The sequence below is a fragment of the Hippocampus bargibanti genome, linkage group LG17 (genome assembly GCF_051943395.1).
Source record: "Hippocampus bargibanti isolate YZ-2025 linkage group LG17, ASM5194339v1, whole genome shotgun sequence".
NCBI classification, from domain to species: domain Eukaryota; kingdom Metazoa; phylum Chordata; class Actinopteri; order Syngnathiformes; family Syngnathidae; genus Hippocampus; species Hippocampus bargibanti.
Window position 1 is genome coordinate 15,461,952 of NC_142750.1, and position 21,065 is coordinate 15,483,016.

The window sequence follows — 21,065 nt, forward strand, 5'->3', positions numbered from 1 at the left end:
ATATAGATAAAAACATTGGAAACATTGCTATGCCAAAACTTTAAAAGATTAGTCAAAACCAGTGGAAAAACTAACTGTCAGCTAAACAACTCGAAACTTATTTTATTTGTATTAAAATAATAAAACAATAAATATCCTGAACTTACCGCACGATAATACGCATGTGAAAGCATCAGAATCCGAATGATCTTTTTTGCCAAATATGTAGAACACACAAGGAATTTTTCTCCAGTGGAACACGCTGCACTAGTATCATCATAAAAAATGTGAAGAGGCATTATACACTTATATTTGGGTTACTGTTTATAGTGTTGGCCCGGTAGTCGAGTGGTTAGCACACCTTTCACACACAGTGCAGAAGTCGCCGGTTCGCGTCCCGGTCCGGCCTCCCTGTGTGGAGTTTGCATGTTGTCCCCGGACCTGTGTAGGTTTCCTCTGATTTCCTCCACACTCCAAAAACATGCATGGCAGGCAGATTGACCACTCCAAATTGTCCCTAGGTGTGAATGTGTTGTACGTCTTTGTGTGCTCTGCGATTGGCTGGCAACCAATTCAGGGTGTCCCCCGCCTCGTGCCCGAAGACAGCTGAGATAAGCTCCAGCACCCCCCGCGACCCTAATGAGGAATAAGCGGTACGGAAAATGGATGGATGGATGTTTAGTGTTATTGGCTTGGGGGAAGAAGCTGTTTAAATGTCTGCTGGATTTGGTGCGCATGGATCGGTTGGGCCTGCCTGAGGGGAGTAGCTGGAAAAGGTGGTGGACAGGGTATGGATGGTACAGTAGGATTTTCCGTGCCTTTGGTTTTGATTCACTGTGCAAGTCCTTGAGAGTGGGTAGGGCGGTGCCAATTACTTTTTTCCCGCCGTCCTAACTGTCCGTTAACTCGGATTTTGTCCATTTTTGTGGCGGCCCCGAACAGAAGAAGACAGGATTGATTCGATGACAGCCGTGTAGAAATTTCAGAGCACCTCCTGTGGCAGGCCTTGCTTCTTTAGCCTCAGAAGGTACTCTTAATCTTCTGTTGGGCCTTTCCCAGGATGGAGTGGGTGTTGACATCCCACTTCAAGTCCTGAGAGACTGTGAGTCCCAGGAACTTGAAGGTCTCGACGGTTGACACAAGGCAGTTGGATAATGTGAGGGGCAGCTGTGGTAATGCAGTGAGACCTCAACTTAGGAACTTAATTGGTTCCCAGACAGAGTGTGCAAGGCGAAAAGTGTGCATCTAAAAAAAATCCCATAGGAAACCATTAAAATGGGAATAATCCGTTCCCGGGTTTCCATAAAATATACTTTAAAACTAAATAAGCATTAAAACTACACACAACCTACCTTATCCTATGTATAATAAATGTGCTATTGTATTGTAATGAAAGAAATACACTGCACTGTATAATGAAGTCACTTTATTTACATTTGTGATGGTCATTGATGGCTCTTAATTGACACCTGTTGCTTTCTGACTTGTAAGGTCTTACAAAACTGAGGCATAACATTATCATTCATCATGTTGATGATTCTTATAGCCTTTTCTGAATGGAACTGTTCAATAAAAGCCTGCACATCAACTGTTGAATGACCCGCTTCTGCTTGTCCTCTTGAAGGCAAATCAAATTCTCTGTGTTGATGACCTCATTATGGTCAGCAACAAGCTCCTCGATGTCATCTGCATTCACTTCGAGTCCCGTAGGTGCTGGCAGAGATTTTATGACAACAAAAGGCGCGAGTCCGATGATTCCACGGACGCGGAATAAAACTCGACAAAAGAAGACGGGCGCGGCGAATAAAATAGCACACTCGCGTCTAACAATCACCTCGTGCAAAGCAAACTTTTGGAGCACAAACAAACTTTTGGGGCACAGGACATAGCGATGCACTTTCGTCGTAATCATGTCACTGGTGAGGTGACAGTGACTCGTTGAAATGAAATTAAATTGAGGTGTCGCGAGCGGCAGCCACGCCCGAGCTGTCAACTCGCACGTGACAATTTAGCGTGACTATTGACACGCTGTTCCGGTGTGTGTGTGAAAACACTAGCTCTTCCCTTTAGCCAATCAATCACTTCTATCGCATCTTGACAGGGGGGTGCGTTCAAGTGTAGCAACACAAAAACTTTGGCAAGTGTTTGTCACCGCTCATTCAGTGAGACAATGCTTTACAAACAGCCTAGAGTCATAAGAAGAAGTGCGCTATTCTTGAACCTGAACGCACCCCAAGTCTTGGATGACAAACAAACAGAGCAGGGTAGATGTGTACGCCTGGTAGTTTCTTCAATGTATTCATAGTAACGCACCACATTTGAACTGAGGCTGAACACGAGCCTGTGGTGTTTATTTTCCGGTCCCATAATAGTAAAATTATCAGCAAAAAACTCCAAGTAGGCGATCGACGTGTGCATTCAATGAGAAGGGGTATGGAAAGTAGCGCCGGCTGGAGCGCTGTTCGGTCGTGTGCTACAGCCGAAGATCACTTTCGCCAGATCCGAAGGTCGTGTGCTTGATGGACCGGCCGTGGTGGGTGTGTATTATGAAAATAGTGCTTATTATAAGGCTTAATTTTCATAAATTTGACGTTCGTATGATGAAAAGTTCGTATTATAAGGCGTTCGTAAGTTGATGTCTCACTGTAGATGTATCCTGAAGTCCACGATCATCTCGAGCGTGTACAGCTCTAGGTTGTGACGGCAGCACCAGAACTCCAACTGCTCCACTTGTTGTCGGTACGCAGACACGTTGCCGTTTTTGATGAGACGATGACCGTGGTGTCGTCTCCAAACTTTATGAATTTGACAGTTGGGTCGTTTGTGTAGAGTGAGAAGAGCAGTGAAGACAGGACGCATCCCTGTGGGGCTCCAGTGCGAGTGGTGCGTGTTGATTATATTTTTTCCCACTCTGACCTGTTGTCTCCGTCCCGTCAGAAAGCTTAGGATCCACTGGCAGATCGTAGGGGACACACCGAGCTGGAGAAGTTTGGCCAAGGCCAAAAGGCTCTAACTGGCAGAAATTTTTACCAGCACACATGGGGGAAGAAAAACACAAGAGCATTTGTGACCCTAATGTTTGTATTGTCGAGTCTTGCAGGAAGAGCCTTATTTCACAACAAACATTATCTTATTAGCCTCCACTGGTGTTTTACATGCATATCCTTTCTCCCTGTTGGACGATGCCAGTTATCGGTATCAATCAGATACTGGCACGACTGAGTACTCTGAAGACTGCCTCACTCAAACCAGTCGCTACTGCCATTAATGGGCTGTTGTAAATATTCTGAGAGTATATTTTTCTAAATGAACTGCATCCATGTCAATTCTCTCAAATGCATATGTTACTGTTACTGTCAGTACCATTGTTGCCAGACTACAGGAGGCTACTTTATCCCCCAGGTTTAGTACCATGTGGTTTTAAATGTGACATTAATTATTTTGGGGTGTTTACTTTTGAATTTAATACTGTCAGTTGATTTCCCGATGTATCCACCCCCCAACAATCGCTCTCTCTCACACACACACACACACACACACACACATACACGCGCGAAAACGACAAAGATCGAATAGGACAGCTGTCAACTGACAACCCAAGGACAACTGTCAAGAGACTGCTCACCTGTACTAAATCGTCATTTGCAGGATTCAGTGGATGATGAAATGAGAAATATTTTCGGGGTATTCCACGCACCCACCCCAATGGCAGTCTCCAAGTTATCATTTTTTTATTATATTAGTGCCTTATGCTGGGCTGTCAAATAAAATCATGTTTTGAGCGTCCTATCTCAAATGTGTTATTGTCCTTAAATTTGGTACAGCACCCACTTTTGAGATCCAGTAATATGACACTTAATTTCAGACCATATATGGAAATCCCCCTTTTTTATTTTGGAAGGTACAGACCGAGAAATTCTGTGTCTGTATTCCATCCTTGTTTTTCAGAATGTGTTGTTAGGGTCATTTATTAATGAAGCAAGAATCAAAAGTAAGAACCAAAATATTATTTAATCTTTGGGACGGCACATCGTGAAGATTGCCTGCAGGCAGTTCATGCTGATTGTCGAGGCACAAGAGACTGGCATAACTGTTTGGGAGAGCTTTTGTATAGAGCGGCAGGATGTGACGTCATTGGCCGGATGTATAATAAAACGGAGGTCAGAGAAAATAAAACTGTGTAGGAAAATAAAACTATGTTTAAAATGTGCGAATTACCTCAACAGTGTACGTCTGTGTAAGCTCTCAGTCGTACAGGAATGGTCCATTGATGAAAAGGTTTCTTCAGCCGTCATCTGTACTTCTTTGATGGTGTCGGACGTTTCGCCTCTGATCCAAGAAGCTTCGTTTGCTGACGAACCATTATTTGATGTTGACATCCTGTAGCTTATTTGTTATTCATGTCCTTATATTCCACATATCACCGAAGTTGATGCTATATTGCTAATTCACTGAGCTTCATATATGCTTCATATGTCGTGTCCTTCACCAGTTTCGTCGCTTTGCGTCGAGTTGATACGGAACGACTTCTTTAATCGATTGCAAACATTTGTTTTCCTCTTCAGAAGTATTTGAGTGATATTCATAACTGGATAAGTAACAATATCTTTTCCGAATCTGACTCTCTGAAGCCATTGATTTGATTCTGGAGCAGGGCGGTTTGTGAAGGAGTATCCTGACGACCCGTCACAAACTGGTTTTTATTGGTGTTTTGCGTTTGACTAAAAATATCATCCTGCGTATTTTGGGTATTTTAGATGCTATAAAACGTTTTTCTGATGTCAGTTAGGAAACAAAAAATAATGGTGTTGGTTGTCCTTTAAATATAAGTGTATTATTTTCTTGATGACAACAGTTGCAGGCCAAGTGTAGTACATATAGAAGTAAAAGAAAACTTGCTATCATGACAACACAAATATACAATGTGACCATTGTGTTCCATGTTCACTTGCACATTGCGTAAAAATACAGGTGTGAGTAGGCTGTAGATGCAATCACAGCGCTAAAATGTCGTCAAACAGGATTTGAACACCACACTGTGTCCTCATAATATTCATGTTTTCACACAGTTTAAGATCCTATGAACAATTAGAGCACAGGTATCAAAGTCAAGGCCCGCGGGCCAAATCCGGCCCGCCACATCATTTTTTTCGGCCCGCGAAAGCAAATCAAACTTGTTAAATTCCATGATGATTGCTAAAATCTGAGCCAAAATTTCATATTTTTGGATGTCAACCACAATAAAAGTCATTATGCTTGACTTCAGATTTGAAAACGAGTTATTCATTAATTTGCTATGTGCTCTATATGTAATATTTGAAGGGATTTAAACATTCTAATGCGTTCCCCAAATTCATAATGGCCCTCGAGAGGAAACCATAACTACAATGTGGCCCATGGCAAAAAATGACTTTGACACCCCTGAATTAGAGGATAGTGATGTTGCATTTTTTTTTGTGACACTTGGTTCATTTTGGGGAATTTTCCAGGACGCTAACTATAAAACTGGACACTTACACTCATACAAATATGGGTTGATGCAATATATCAATATGCCTTTCTTGATACTTGCACTATGTACAGTTTTTTTTATGAAACGGTTTTGCACATTTACATTTGCACAGTATACAGTTGACATTTTTTTTTTGTTATGCTTAGAATATCTTGTTTTCTATCCCTTCCCCCCCCCCCCATCTCCTTTCAAATTGCTGCTGTGGACTGCAAATTTCCTCATTGTGGTACGAATAAAGGTATTCTGATTCTAAACCCGTTGATATACTGCCGTTGTTTACAAACTCATCTAGTGATTATGCAGAATAGAATAACTCTACATGGGAGAATATTCTGTTTATAATTGTAAAGCACAAACAATGCAAATCCATGCGTTTTGGTAACTGCCAACCGACATGGTATTGGGCGTCTGGGCTGTGTGGTGTGGTTGTCTAATGAAATGCTACAGCACCAGATGTTGATCCACTCTAAATTTTATGTCCCTTTGCTAGCAACGCCAACAGCATAACAAGGGTAATTAAAGTACTTTAATATTGTCACTTTGGTCACGCTCAAACATAAAGATGAAACAACAGAATAATTAAAAAAAAAGTCTAAATCAATGATTCTCAGTGACGTGCGGTTACTTATAAATGGCTGGTGAGGCACTGACCTCATCACAGTCAGATTTACAAACGTGAACTCCACAGAGTAGCTTATTCACATTTTGATTGGCAACAGTGAACGTGTTTTGTTTAAAATGTCATGTCAGCATTCTTTATACACTGTATACAAACTGTAGCATAGAAAAAAAGAAAATGTTGTTATCATGTTACCTTTACTTATAAATGAAGTCCAAGTCTCTCTGTCTCAATGGAGATAACTGCCAGTGAAGAAAGTCGTCCTTGATCAGTCCTGTTCCGACTGTATGTTTTCAGTCTTTTGTGCTGAGAATGACCGCTCGACTGATGCTGTAGAAGCTGGAACAGTGAGCACGAGCTGGAGCAACTTTGTCGCTTCAGGAATAGTTTCAATGAGATCCTTCTTGGCCAAAAAGCTGAGAAGCTGTCCAGGAGATTTGCATTCATCCCTCACCGTTTGTGAGCTGTACAGTCCGGCGTTGGTCTTCCTGCTTCGATTGAAAGTCCAGTTAAAAAAATTCTTTAAATTTAGATATGTAATCCACCATTCTGAAAATATGGCCAAACAACACAAAAAAAATGACTGGATGGTTGCACTTAACTTGCTAACTGTTTACTGTAGCTTGCTGTCACTAATTCTATTATTCTGCAGCCGATGAGTTGCAAGAAGAATCTCTAATCACCAGCGCCCCCTGTCATGAGGCAGGAGAACTGTGTGCCTCACCTATGCACACAGTTTTGATGAAAATAAAATAAAATAAACACTGTAGTACAGTGTTTATAATGTACAGTGACTGTACATTATATACACCAGCTAAACTGTAGAAATGTAGTCCCTATACTAAAAGCTTTTGAACACTTTAATAGCGATATGCAGAGGGGCAGCAATGTGGTCTCACTGCAGAGAAAGCCAGCACAGTTAGCATAGTGATTGCACAATCCATGGTGAGGCTGCTGCCGGCTGCTGCCTCACCGCTCGTCTCCACTTAGTATTTGAATGGTAAATGTGAAAATTCAGCGATTTTGAAAGAAAATCCAAAAATGGTGAAGTTAAATGGAAAAGAACGTTGAAGTACAAATCACTAAATAAATATAACTTTAATTTATTTTGTCATTTGATATTTCCATGATGACAGGTAAGGCACAGCCTCACCTGCCTCCCCTGACTGCGCGTCACTGATGATTCTTATCCTTTTTGAGGTACCGAACCCAACCAGTTAAAATGCACATTTACCGAGCCCTTCATGAGTTAAAAATACATATAGAAGATGACCTTTATTAGTCTGACAATGGAGAAGTATGATTTTTTTTTTATAAATTCAAGATATATTGAGGGAAAAAAATGTTGCCGTACTAAGCAATTCACACATTAAGTTGCACGTGTCTTAAGCTGCATGGCTGAGGCTGCGTAGAACCCCTCAGTCAAACGTGAATTCCCAAACCAGTTTCATTTATTTACATTTACGTAATGACATCCACGCGCTTTCTCAGCGTGCAAACTAAAAGAGCAATTTTCATGTGCACATAACGTTAGTGTTTCGCCCCCGCAACTGGAAGAAAAAAATCTAATTAGATTGGAAGAACAACACTGGAAACACACAGACAGGCACTGTAAAAATGCGTTGATCAAACGGGTGTGATTTGATCGCATACAGTCAACTGATGCGCGGTGTTTTGTATTGGGAAGCAATTTTTCGATACAGTAAAAATGATCCCTCAGAAAGACACGACAAGACAGAAATCCTCAGACCTGACAGAGCAGAAAAAAGATAAAGTGCCTGAAAATGTTTCGTCATAACGCCAGATGAAGAGCCACTCGCTTAATATTGTGCAGAGTGAGCTTCTTACGGAAAATCAACTGTCACCGTAAATCAAATATCTTATCCAGGATTTTCTGTGAAATGCACCATGGCTCACTGAATTTTCCCTGGAATAACAAAACCCAAAAACATACCCACTCTGGTAGCTTGTGCGGTCATATTAATGGTACGCAATCGTGACAATTAGCATTTTGACATGTGTCAAGAGTCCATCAAATGATAAGTTCAACACAGAGAATCTGGTTACAAAATATCTTTCAGCCTCAGATGATGGTTGTTTTTTGGTGTGTTTTAGTGTTCGTAAACCTTGATTTGGGTGGATTGCAGACAAAATGGTTTTGTTCATTCAATCCATTAATAATCCACCCTCGATTTGCACCAATCTTATGGCTACTGATTTTGTCCAACAACGATGTGGCCACATCAATGCATTGAATAGATGTATTGTTCAGCCTCTGTCACCATACAAGTGGAAATGCAACCTATTACATTCTTCAAAACAATCATTTCTACATTTTCTGATTACAAATTCTTTCTCTCAGATGATTTTAGTTGACATGTCCTCAAATCTAATGTCCTCAAGGCCTTCAGAAGTAATTCTGCTGTCTTTGATTTGCCCCAAATAAAATATAGACTTTTAGCTTTTCCTGTCATTTTTTTCACAGAAACTTGTAAGTGTTGTTCCTGCTCCTACCGTGTTTCACAGTCTTTTGGAAATGGGAAGTGTTAAATTTGTACCAGACATTATAATGAAAATGTTTAAGTATTGTAATTTCTGTTTAGGAGATACCAAAAAAAACATATGGACCTCCGTTTCAATAATTATATTGAGAATGCAAAGCTATGAGGTACAGCTATTAGTGTAAAACGCACCGTTCACTTACAATTATTCGCATCGGGTACCAAGTCAGTATCAACAATATCATCATGAAAATAGCGTTAGCACCCCGAATGTTCCAAATTCGGGACACTTATTTTTAATATTTCTTGGTAAATAAACAAGTTAGCGTTAGTTTATGCATTTCAGTATCAAGGTAAACCTCTGCTGAATAGCTCATAAAATCGTCACAACATATACTTGCGTGATATTTGATCCATGACGAAAAATAGAAGGAGCTTTGAAGATCGAGGAGCACACGTTGTGTTGCGCAAGAAGGAGATGATGTCACTGACGCTCTTAAAGGCAAAGCTGCACATAACCTGTTTTAAAGCGACATGTAACTTGTGCTGCATCAGTTCCAATCGGCACTTGAACTGCTACCTTTCATTTTTTCGATCTATAAGCATTTAACTTTAGTGTACCGAATTTGACCCAATCGTCCGTAAAGGGTTAAAGTGTCCAAAATCTGCAAAAAAATGAGCTGTGAATTGGGCATTTTCAGAAAGTCCCGTCCCCAGTTCGTGACGTCACTGCAAGACGTCTTGCATAACTGGAGAATCAAAACAATGGCTTCGGATTAGGAGAATATGCTTTCTTGTCACACATCCAGTTATGAATAAGATTCAAATAGTTCTGAAGAGGAAAGCATACATGTTTGCAATCGATTAAAGAAGTTATTCCCTGTCATTTTGAAGCAACATTGAGGGGAAATTTCTCACCGAAAAAGAGCCACAAATTGGCGACCTCCTGTGGCCACCTTAGTTTCCACAGGCTGATAAATTCCTTATATGGAGCTTGGAAGCCCTCTTCTGGTGGCTTTTGGGTGCAACACGAGGTCCCCGGACCAAACATTACAGCAAAATACATTGACGTGATGGAAGGACCGCTACAATGTTTATTTTTTTCCGTCAGGGGAATTCCTTTCGTGATGTCACGTACGGACTCGTCACCAACTCAAAAACAAGACTTCCTGAATATTCAGCGCGGGTCTTAAAACGTAAAATATAGCTATATGTGGTGGAATCTTTGTAAAATACGCTCAGTAGAAGTCATTTGAAGCCATTTTACAAATTATGGACACAACTTGTCCGGAGACTTCGGTTGTCCTTTAAGTCAGCTGTTAGCTGGTACAGTACCCTGAAACCTTGTACATTTCACTTAACTGTTGGCACAAATTTTACCATAGTGGTCATTTTTGTACCCGGTGAAGGTATAGAGCAACCTCATGTACTTTGGAACATATTTGGTTACATGGAATATGATTTTACTCGCAATGTTATGTCGAAATGAAATGTGATTGATTCACTCATTCACTGCCATTCCCGGATTTATTCAGGAATTGAAAAGCATGACGTGAAGAGCCATTCCCAAATTCGTTCGGGTTTTTGTTTTTTCTTGCGGGGGTGCTGATTAAGTGCTGGTCAGACCTCTGGCAATGTTTTTCCCTCCCACGATGGGGCAGCACTTGGCTTTTGCCCATGCTAGCGCTTTGTTATAGCTTCAGCCTGTGTTAAAGCGCTATATGTATACCGGTAAATCAATATGTATGGTATTGTATTTTGTACAGCTGCCCCCATTTCAATCAGAATCATATTTATTGCCAAGTATGTAGAACACACAAGGAATTTGGTTCCGGTCGAACACGCTGTACTAGTATCATCATCAAAAAATTGCAAAGAGGCACTATACAGTTCCATTTGGGCTACTGTTCAATGAGTTCAAGCTCAGGTAACTCCAGAACCATATTAGTTAGGATTAACTTTTTTTTTTGGATGAAAAAGAAAGTCTCAGGTTTTTTGCACTGAATTGGATGTTTATGTCGTCCTAAAACTTGTAGTCCAGCAATTTAAGTGGAAATAACAGAAACACTGGCACTGTAGTGGGAACATTTTTGCATATCGTTTGGCAGTGAATGAGTTAAAACGCTAAATAAGACCTCATTAATAATTCATTTGTACCTCACTTTGTTTTCCCAATTGCAGGGCTGGCAGTCCTGTTGGGTAAGGTGAAGAAGTCGTCCACTTTCTGCCCCACCCAGATACTTGCTCCTCTATGATATGCACCTGTCTGGCAAGCACGTACCCACTCAGGTGTGGCCTTACTCTTCGTGTTGCATTAGACAGTGTTGTCGAAGGACTCTGCTGTCGAAAAGTTAATGGAAGTATTTGTTTTTCTTTTTTTACGCTCCTCGTTTATCCTGGGGGAAAGCTGAAGGCATTTCGTTTGGACTCCTTGGAACACCGGTCATCACACAGACTGAAAAAGGTGAGTTTGAATGGAATTGAATTTCATCATCATAGAAATTGATAATTGTATGGTGACATTTTGCAGGCTACTTGCTCATGTCGATTAACAGGTTTATGTATTTATTTTACACTAGTAGTAGCTTCCATTTGAAAATTAAGTCGTTCTATCTTTGACGACAAATAAATCGGTATTTCATGGATGAAAATCTTTGATATTTAACAGCAGCTTTCAAATTGTCGATCTCTCTCTATTCGTTTTTCTTTGGAACTGATACTCATTTTTATTTATTTAAATATATATATATATTTTTTAAACAGCTTTTTGTCATTAGAGTGTATTTTTGTACTCTTGTGGTAAATACATGGCAAATAAAGGAGTAATAATTGGTGTCAAAGAAGTGTACGTTGGGGCGATATGGCTCCATTGCTGAAAACCCGTCGAGGGAGGAGCCAAGTTTAACTCAAATTGTTATTGCAAGTGATGCGGTCTTTGCAGCATTTGTTTTGGATTTACGGTGTCGCGGATGCAAAGCTCATTTGTAAGTTAATGTTAAGCAGATTCCTTACTTGCAGACAGTGTATTGTAGGTGTTCAAATATCTGACATGTTTCGGCGACTACTTCCGCCTTCATTTGTAAGTTGTTTCTTTTTCAGGGAAATAAATCTAAGATAAATTTACAGTTTAGGTTTCTTTTCTAGTTTGTGGTGTTTAGATTTGAACCCTTTCAGGTAAAGTAGTTATCTATGGATATCTTGCTATGTTATCAGGTTACACTTACAGGGTGCATGAAAGGTTAAAGGAGTTAAATAGATGACTTCAGCCACCTGCTCGATTTCCAATAACTGCATGGCCGACATACATGCATGAGTATTTGTCATGGATAATTTTGTAGATCTCCAGGTCTTATTCAGACTTGTTATTTTTGTTGTTATAGTTGTTTTCACACAAATCTGCCCTGGCTTCATACCAGGTCTGTCCAGATAGATGGAATGTAGGTGAGAAGTGAAGACCGGTAATGGGGAGTCTCATTTAAAAAAAACAAAGGCTGGTTCTTGCTTTCAATTTATTAGATTTGAAAACTCCACAGGCCTGGATTTGTATTGTAAATGCTATGATCAGTTACATGTGTGTGACATTTTGTTCTGGCAGTTTGTCACTTAACTCATATTTGAAGCATTTTGTGGCTACTCTTATTTAGTTTTTTTTCTACTCAACATAGTTCTTCATGTAATACCACCACATTTTCCCCACCCATTCAAAGTTGCTTTAAATGAACAATTGCACATGGAGAAAATAGGTTCTGTCTACATTTTTAACAATTGAGGATGCCCCAAATTTGACAGCTTTCAAAAGCCTCGAGTATTGTGTATGCAAATGCGGTTTCACTGAAGTGCCAACAGCGCTCAAAAACATTGAAAAGTCGTCTTTTCTTTAATGTTGATATAATCTGACAATACTGTTTTGTCAATATTTTATTTTCAAATCACTGTTCTGCAAGGAGATCCCAATTACTGTATCCGTTTTTACCTTCTTTGGGGATAATTAAATCAGTACAGTATTTATGTATGTTCATTAAATTTTTTCACGCACCCTGGAACCTGATAACATAAGATGCCCGCTGCAGTCACCGCGGTCCCTGAAAGGGTTACATTTATCAGTGTTTCAGAAGAAATATTTAAGTGCATTCAGCAAATGAAACTAACATTTTTGCTACTTGGACTAACTGGTCTGTTGCGTTTTGTTGACCCTCCACAGTGCCCTTTACTGTGCCGTGACACACTGCAAGTCCTCAGTCCTGTCACGCTAGACGTAACAGCCATGGACCCTCAGGTGTGCCCTCCCCCTCTTAGTAGCAACCAATCATTGATATCGGTCCTTGATAAATCCCCAGCTAGTGTATACAAACCTAGCCACTCCAGGAACAGCAGCACTGGCTCTTCCAAGCATTCAAAGCAGGTAACTCAACTGCAAAATCTAGTTGCTAATTGTTATCGAGATGCGACATGCCCGATGTATAGAATATCATTTTGATAATTTTTTTGAACAACTTTTAATTTAGTAGTGTAATACACCCTCAATTCAGTGTGTGTGTGTGTGTGTGTGTGTGTGTGTTACAATGTTTGCAAAATAAAACAGTGATATTATAGTGTCATAGGAATGTGAAATTGCGAAATGATTTGTGCTTTTTTTTTTTTTTAAAGAACGTTTCATGTGCCCTCAATTCAGGTGCACATTGCAATATTTCCAACCTGAAACATAGTCAGATTTTAGTGTGATAGGAATGTGAAATCTTCAAATTAAGATGTCACAATTGAAATTAGTCAACGAATTGAGTCTTTTGTGTTTTTTTCCATCCCATTTCTCATAACATTTCCAACAAACAGCTATGCCATTTTGATCATGTGTGAAATGACTTCTTTCTGGTGTTTATTTTACTCTTTCAGTAAACAGTGCACACAAGGTGTGGCAAGTCTGTCTCAGTTTCTCTCTCTCTCTCTCTCTCTCTCTCTCTCTCTCTCTCTCTCTCTCTCTGTCTCTGTCTCTCTCTCTCCGTCTCTCTCTCTGTCTGTCTTTGTGTACCTGTCCGACTAAGTTGATCAAAATATATGTCCCCTATGCAGTCTCGTAACTGGGAAGTGATGGAGGACTTGCAGCAACTGGAACAGAATTCTGTTCCTGGCTCCTCTCTGGATCTCAGTATTCCTGGGATATGTGAGGGATTTTTGATGAAGAGGAGGAAATACCCACTCAAGGGCTGGCACAAGGTCTGTACAGCTCTAAAATATACATCAACTTTAACTGAACATGAAGGAATTGGTTTTGAAAAACGGTCTCTTCTACTTCAGAGATACTTCATGTTGGAGAAAGGAATTCTGAAGTATTCAAAGACACAGCAAGATGTAAGCAATTTACTCTTTTACTTTCTGTATGAAGAGAGCTAGCCATGAACTCTTTTCCACCAAGGGCTAGGGAACTTGTGTGTTGTTGGTCTAGGTATTGTATGTATTTTTTTGCTTGGACATCATTTTGAGTGAGGGGTCAACTTTTGATACTTGCTCCGTTTCAAACTTTGCCATTACATTGGTTAGCAAATAATTATTATTGTCAAAAATGACCACTACGCTAATTAGATTACACTGGTGTATCCCTTTTTGTAGCTGACATACATAGCGTAAAATTATAGTTGCCTGGACATATAATAGCCTGTGTAGCGTGACATACTCAGACAATTAATCATGGTGCCACTATGTGTATTTAATGACAGGAATTTGCGTTGGATTTGATGTCTTGATAAATAATTGTTCCAAAAGGAAAATATGATTTATTAGTCTAATAAAGTGTTACTAAGTTTTCTAGATGAGCAGTGTTTGTCAGGATTGAAAGGTTAATAAAAAGGTAGCTTCTCATCTAGCATTAAATCAGATGTAAAGCTCTGGGTGATTTGTGATGAAAATTCACACGATATTAAGTTACTGATTACGCGTTTAGAGTTAGCAAACGACTATATCTGTTAACCAGCAGTCTGGATGATTTTTGTCAGCCAACACTTTTCTTTGTAAATGTTATACCAAATGAATGAGTCCTCCTTTTATTGAAACTGACCGCGTGAAGCCAAACGTGTCCAATGACCTGTCATTTAAGTAATAGCCATCAAAAACTTTAACAGGAATGAACATAGGCAGTCCATTTAGCTATAATTACGTCAAATTTTCCACTGCGTGAAAGTTTTGTTTCTAGCCAACTTATTTGAAGTCACTTTAGGGCCACCATGAAGGTTAATATGCTGTTGACAATAGTCAAGATTTAAGACAATCCATGTGCAGCTTCATTCCAGCCAGAAAATATCATTAATGGAGCTGCAGTTTGGGTTGATTCATTTTGGGGTTGTCAATACTTTAAGCCATGGGTGCTCACACTTTTTCAGCATACGAGCTACTTATAAAAACTACCAAGTCAAAATGATCTACCCACGACAAAAATGCAAAACAATTATTTTCCAATGTTTTAAGGATTCTTTGTATGTACAATGTATGTTGATGTACCTTGCATAACTGAATAAGCCAATATTGCACAACACACATAACAAATACATATACATAACATAATAAATAACTATTAACATTTTTTTGTAATTACCTGAGTTTACTTTGATGACTTGCACTGAATTGAATCAGCCAGAGATGCATAGTCCGGACAGTAGCTGCTGACAGCCAGCCTCAAGCACATTTCCGAATATTCATCATTCATGGTGGAACGGTATTTGGCCCCGCTTTCTCACTCATTTTGATCACCATATGTTTTAGCAAGGGCTTAAAATCTGAGGTAATTCGCTGACTAGCTTGTAAATTTTGCCGCGTTTAGCGCCATTGTTTACGCATGCACGGCGACCTAAAGGTAAAAATTCAGTTCTGAATGGTTGCCCTGTATGTCAATCAAGTGACGGGATGTTTGATAGGCTGACACATGTTTTTTTTTTTACTGTCACGCTGCGATCGACCAGTAGATCGCGATCGACGTAATGAGCACCCCTGCTTTAAGCACTACTTCTGGGATAGTGATGAATGTGACGGCCGAGCAGTTTTCTACATACTTGTGATACAACAAATTTTCTCGAAATATCTTGACCACTGGGTGACCCCTGGTTTAATGGCTCGTGCGATGCATAATTTTGTTTCTCATTTTGTTTTACAGATTCAAAGAGGAAAACTTCACGGCTCGATGGATGTTAGTGTTGCTGTAATGTCTGTTAACAAAAAGTCAAAACGTATAGACTTGGATGCTGGAGACAATCTCTACCACCTGATGGTAATTTTCAAAGAACAGCTGATCATTACATGTATTCGGAAATATCACTTTAGACCTGAGAAAGTTGTTTAATACAAATATTTCATTTGTGACTTGCGAAAAAGGCATATGGCCACTGTTTAACTCGGTACATTAGAGCTCCCAATACTTGGACATCCCACGTTTAGAAAATATTTAAAAACTGATAAAATTAACATACAATATATGTTGTTCACATGACTGGTAATCAGTTTTCAAACGAATCAATACCTTTTGATAATCACAATTTTTTTTTTCTTCTTTTTTTGTCATTTTTTTTTTACTATTGCTTCAGAACAATAAATCATCCGATTCAAGGCTCAAAATATGCTACATCAAAATTTCTGTTTAAAAACTTTAAAAACACCTGCTACACTTGAACATTTTTGTGTATTTTTGACATTACAGATGAAACCACTTACTGAATTATAATCACTTTGTGTAAATATGAGTTGGTGTGCTGTTTTTGTATAAAGGGACGGAAATTGAGACCTTCATTCGATTCATCAGTTTAACATAATTTTCCTTTACATATTAACACACTCTAAGTTTAATAGTCACAAACTGTCTGTTTTCTTACTTCAGGCCAAGAGCCATGACCTGTTTTACATTTGGTTGACAAAGCTGTGTGCCCATCGTGTATTTCGAAAGAATGAAGCGATGAGCGTACAACGTGGTGTTCTTCACGCACTTTCGCTTGGCCACAGTTCCCTGCCTGCTTTAAACAGTCTGGCCCAGAAAAAAAGATCCTCTGTGAGTAAAAAAAAAATCTAGAATCATTTGTGTGTGTGTGTGTGTGTCTGTGTGTGTGCGCGCGTATGCATGAATAGTTGTCTCCACAGTAAAACTGTCTCAGCACATCATACCAGACTTGTCATCCTGCTATTTCGTTTATCATCGCTGTTTTGGGTGGAAATCATACATTTGAGTTTCTGCCATGGCGGCCAGGTAGTCGAGTTGTTAACATGTTGACTTCATAGTGCAGCAGTACCTGGATGACTTCCAATTCTGGCCTCCCTGTGTGGAGTTTGGATGTTCTCCCGGGGCCTCTGGTTTCCTCCGACATTCCAAAAACACGTGTGGCAGGCAGATTGAACATTCCAAATTGTCGCTCGGTGTAAGTGTGAGTGTGAGCCTCGATGGTTGTTCGTCTCTGAGTGTCCTGCAATTGGCTGGCAACAGGTTCAATGAGTCTCATGCCTACTGCCTGAAGACAGATGGGATAGGCTCCAACACCTCCCACAACCTTAGTGAGGATGAAGTGATCCGGAGAATGAATGAATGAATATTTCTGACATTTGCCAGCATTTTACAAAATAGTTTCAGGTTTGAATCCTGCATGTCATAAAATAACCACTTCATAACAACTGATTCCATCATCAGACCATTGCAATTCTGCAAACTGACATAACTCAGTTTTATGGACAATGAGGCCTAGTCCCCAGGGGGGCCCGGTTTGTGAGCAAATGTAGTGTGAGTGCAGCGCATGAGCACAAAAGCCACTAATATGACTGAGAGAGAATACAGTAAAAGTTGACATTAGAATTTTTTTAAAGAAAAAATATAGGCGATGAAACACTAAGTACATACCCCTGTTGTTGAGAAATATGTATATATTTTTTTTAGTTACCCATCTATGCCAGTTCGGCATCTATGTTCCAAACGGAGATGGAAAGCCCTTCCCAGACGGTTGCCTCCCATCCAGGTGTTACCCACAAGGTATCAGCATGGCTGCGGCAGACCAATGACATTGATGCAACTTCCAATGGTGAGGGATGGCTGCATGCTATTCATCCTTCACACAATATCCTTTCTCTTTTCTCTGATTGGGCAGCAAATCAGCTTTTTTTTTTTTTTTGTGGAAATACAGTGATACCTCAGCTCACGAATTTAATTGGTTCCCAGAAAGTGTGTGTAAGGCGAAAAGTTCAACCTCTGACTCACGGTCGGGTGTTGTAAATTATTTAATATCTGTCCAGCAGCAGGTGTAATGTGCCAGGTTCATGCTACAGAAGAAGTAAAGGTTGAAGGATGGAGCAGAATAGGAGGAAGTAGTGCAGATCAAGTCAAAGTCAGCTTTATTGTCAAATATGCTAATATGCATGACGTACAGCACAGATGAAATTAATGTCCTCTCGGACCCAGCGTGCAAGGCATGCAAGGCACTTGGCTAAAAAGACATACCAGTGACAACAGACAATACATGTAATTTCTGAATGTAAAGTGAGGTAGTGAAGTATGTAAAGTGAGGTAGTGAAGTATGTAAAGTGAGGAAGTGACGTGTATATAAAGTGATGTAATGCAAAAACAAACAAGAAAGGGTTGAAGTGAGGTCTTGCAGGAAAAAAATGAGAAAGAACAAAAAAATAGAATTCAGGATGATAGTACAGCATGTAGCGTGTACTCAGAGTTCGGTGAGTGTGGCAGTGGGAAGGGGCAGGGTGAGCAGGGCTGGGAGAGAGTTGAATCTAGGAAACAGAGTTGATTCAAAGACAGTAGCAATGTACAAATCAAAGACAATTCGCCCTTGATGATTGCTTTTGGGAAGACACAGCCATCAAAAGAAGCTACGGATACATTAACATTCCTACATCAAAGTCACACTGCAGCGATGGTGCATTGTATGCTTATGCGAAAACAACTGAAGTGATGAATACTTTTCGAACCAGGATGTTGATTGACACCCATGCCTTATTTAAAGGAAGGGACATTTAACTAGGGGTTGGAGTATTGGTCTGTGTAATATTCATTGTGAAAATTTTACCCCTCCACCCCTCAAGTCATTGAAGTTGCATATTGTTAAATTCATTAAGCCCTGGCAAAAGAAAGTATTTCAAATGAGCAAAAGTGACAATGAATGCAAATGAACCTGAGAAGCCATGAAGCGATTGCATACAGCCCAATGGATGCTTCAAAAGCTTTCAAACCGTTTAGTAAACATTTTCAAAGGGAATAGAGGACATTTCATAAAATTTCTCCATTTCTTCCAGACTTGACTCGTTGTCAGGCAGACTTAGCCGAACTGGCTCTTCTCATCCAACGACTCCACTGGCTTGAAGGAGGCTACCCAATTACAGACACAGACCTGGAGATGCGCATCAGCATGCAGGTGAATCGTCTTTTTGCCCTTACTCGCATACTGTACTTTATTCATTTCGATACATGTAAATAATGCTTTGCACTTGTTGAGTATTGGAAGAGGCTTCTGCAAAAAATACAAAAATCCCCCCCTCACTCTGAAAGGAATTACACTATGTTTATACAGTACCTAAATAGACGAAACAAAACAAGTTTTGACAGTTAGCTTGTCTGGACATATGCAGACGTTGAGCTGTAGATACTGTAAACATATAGTGAAACCCCTCTCACAAATCAGGCTTTCGACATGGCATTTTTTGCAACAGTGGACTTTTCACTATAGCAGATTTTACCACACATGTGAAAACACACACATGTGTACACTTCATTTTTTTCTAATGCCGCATTAGTGTGAGCATAGACCTGTACGAAATTTCAGATAACTGGGAAAGAAATAGTGAATTTTACGAACAACATTCACTTTCAATTATATGTATTTCTTGCCTAATATATATGATTTTGTTTCCGCCATCTTTTATCCTGTCAACAGCTGTTAGATTTCCTTTCTTCACTCCTTGGTCTGCAAAAGTCTGTTTTTGTAGCCATTTTAGCAATGCAACGTTCGTTCTGGGTCTTAAACTAACAATGACATACAGTGATACCTCAGTTTACCAACTTAATTGGTTCCCAGAAAGTGTGTGCAAGGCGAAAGGTTCGTCTTCTAAACATGTATTTCCCATAGGAAAGCATGAAAATGAGAATGATCCATTCCCAAATCCCCAGAAAACATAATTTTCTATGAAATGATCTATAAAACTATACAAAATATACCTTATTTTATGTATAATAAATGTGCTATTGTATTGTAATTAAAGAAATACACTGTACTGTATAATAAGGTTGTTTTATTTTCCTTTATGATGGTAGTTGTCAATGGATGGTAGCAATGGTCCACTTAGCGTAATGGTACTGGGATGCTAAGTCACACAAACGCACACCTCGTTCGTGTTTTTCGATGATCTCCTTCTTCTGCTCGACCGCAATTTTGTTTAGTGTCCTCTTCGGCTTCACACTAACCTGTGGCGGGGTCTTTTTTGGTCCCATAATAGCAAAAGTATCCTTGATAACAAACCACGTCCGCACTCAAGGAAAGGTGGTGACAAAAACTAGTCCGTCATCCATCGTGGCGCTGCGTGTGGTTTGGTTCGTCCACCGAAAACTAGTTCATCAGACAAGACTATATGCTCGTGAGGTCAAAAGTCCGGGAGCTAAAGCGTTCGTAAGCTGAGGTATCACTGTACTAACAATACTTCCTGTCCGTCGCATGTGTAACCCACCGTGATGTTTGCTGTTGCTGTTTCCAAATTAAGCAGTTGGAATCAGTGTAGGCTGAGGTTGGATTCACGTTTTTGTTTTTTTTTTTTTTTTGCGTAAGGCTTGTTTTTATTGTGGCTAATCTCATTGCAAGGCAAGGGAACGTAACCATCTTTCGTACTACACAACAGGGGAATTTTTGTTAATAATAATAATAATACATTTAATTTACAAGCGCCTTTCTGAACACTCAAGGACACTTTACAACAAAGACAACACACAAAACAGTAAAATCATGCATAAAGCAATAAATAATAAAACAGCATAATAAATTAGACCATGTAAGCAAGTTTAAAGAGGTGGGTTTTCAGGTGAGATTTGAAAGTAGGAAGGGAGTCAATGTTGCGGATGTTGGGTGGAAGTGAGTTCCAGAGTTTAGGAGCGGAGCGGCTGAAAGCTCTGCACCCCATCGTTGTGAGACGGGCAGAGGGCGTGTAGAGGTGGAGGGAGGAAGAGGATCTGAGGGCCCGAGTAGGAACGGAGATTTGAATTAGGTCAGACAGATAGGGGGGGGCAAGGTTATGGATGGCTTTAAATGTAAACAGAAGTATCTTGAATTCAATACGGAGTTTAACAGGGAGCCAGTGGAGCTGTTGGAGGACAGGAGTGATGTGGTGAAATGAGGGTTTTTTGTGATGATCCGGGCTGAGGAATTTTGGACTAGTTGGAGTTTATGGAGACATTTTTGATTGACCCCGAAAAGAAGTGAATTACAATAATCGATACGGGAGG

The 21,065-nt window shown here is 39.9% G+C and overlaps 1 protein-coding gene across 4 annotated transcripts in view; it reads left to right on the plus strand.

The window, feature by feature from the left end:
• The window catches only part of LOC148885967 (oxysterol-binding protein-related protein 7-like), a 46,165-nt gene that overhangs the window by 1,160 nt on the left and 23,940 nt on the right, over positions 1 to 21,065 (plus strand). For 3 of the 4 annotated variants that reach the window (XM_089018551.1, XM_089018552.1, XM_089018553.1), the window contains exons 2-10: positions 10,793 to 10,900; positions 11,019 to 11,075; positions 12,813 to 13,013; positions 13,679 to 13,822; positions 13,904 to 13,957; positions 15,750 to 15,863; positions 16,467 to 16,634; positions 17,508 to 17,649; positions 18,872 to 18,990. In XM_089018551.1, the coding sequence (XP_088874677.1) occupies positions 10,868 to 10,900; positions 11,019 to 11,075; positions 12,813 to 13,013; positions 13,679 to 13,822; positions 13,904 to 13,957; positions 15,750 to 15,863; positions 16,467 to 16,634; positions 17,508 to 17,649; positions 18,872 to 18,990 (1,032 nt within the window). In that variant the 5' untranslated portion in view covers positions 10,793 to 10,867. The remainder of the gene's footprint in view (positions 1 to 10,792; positions 10,901 to 11,018; positions 11,076 to 12,812; positions 13,014 to 13,678; positions 13,823 to 13,903; positions 13,958 to 15,749; positions 15,864 to 16,466; positions 16,635 to 17,507; positions 17,650 to 18,871; positions 18,991 to 21,065) is intronic. The other variant, XM_089018554.1, reaches the window with a different exon arrangement.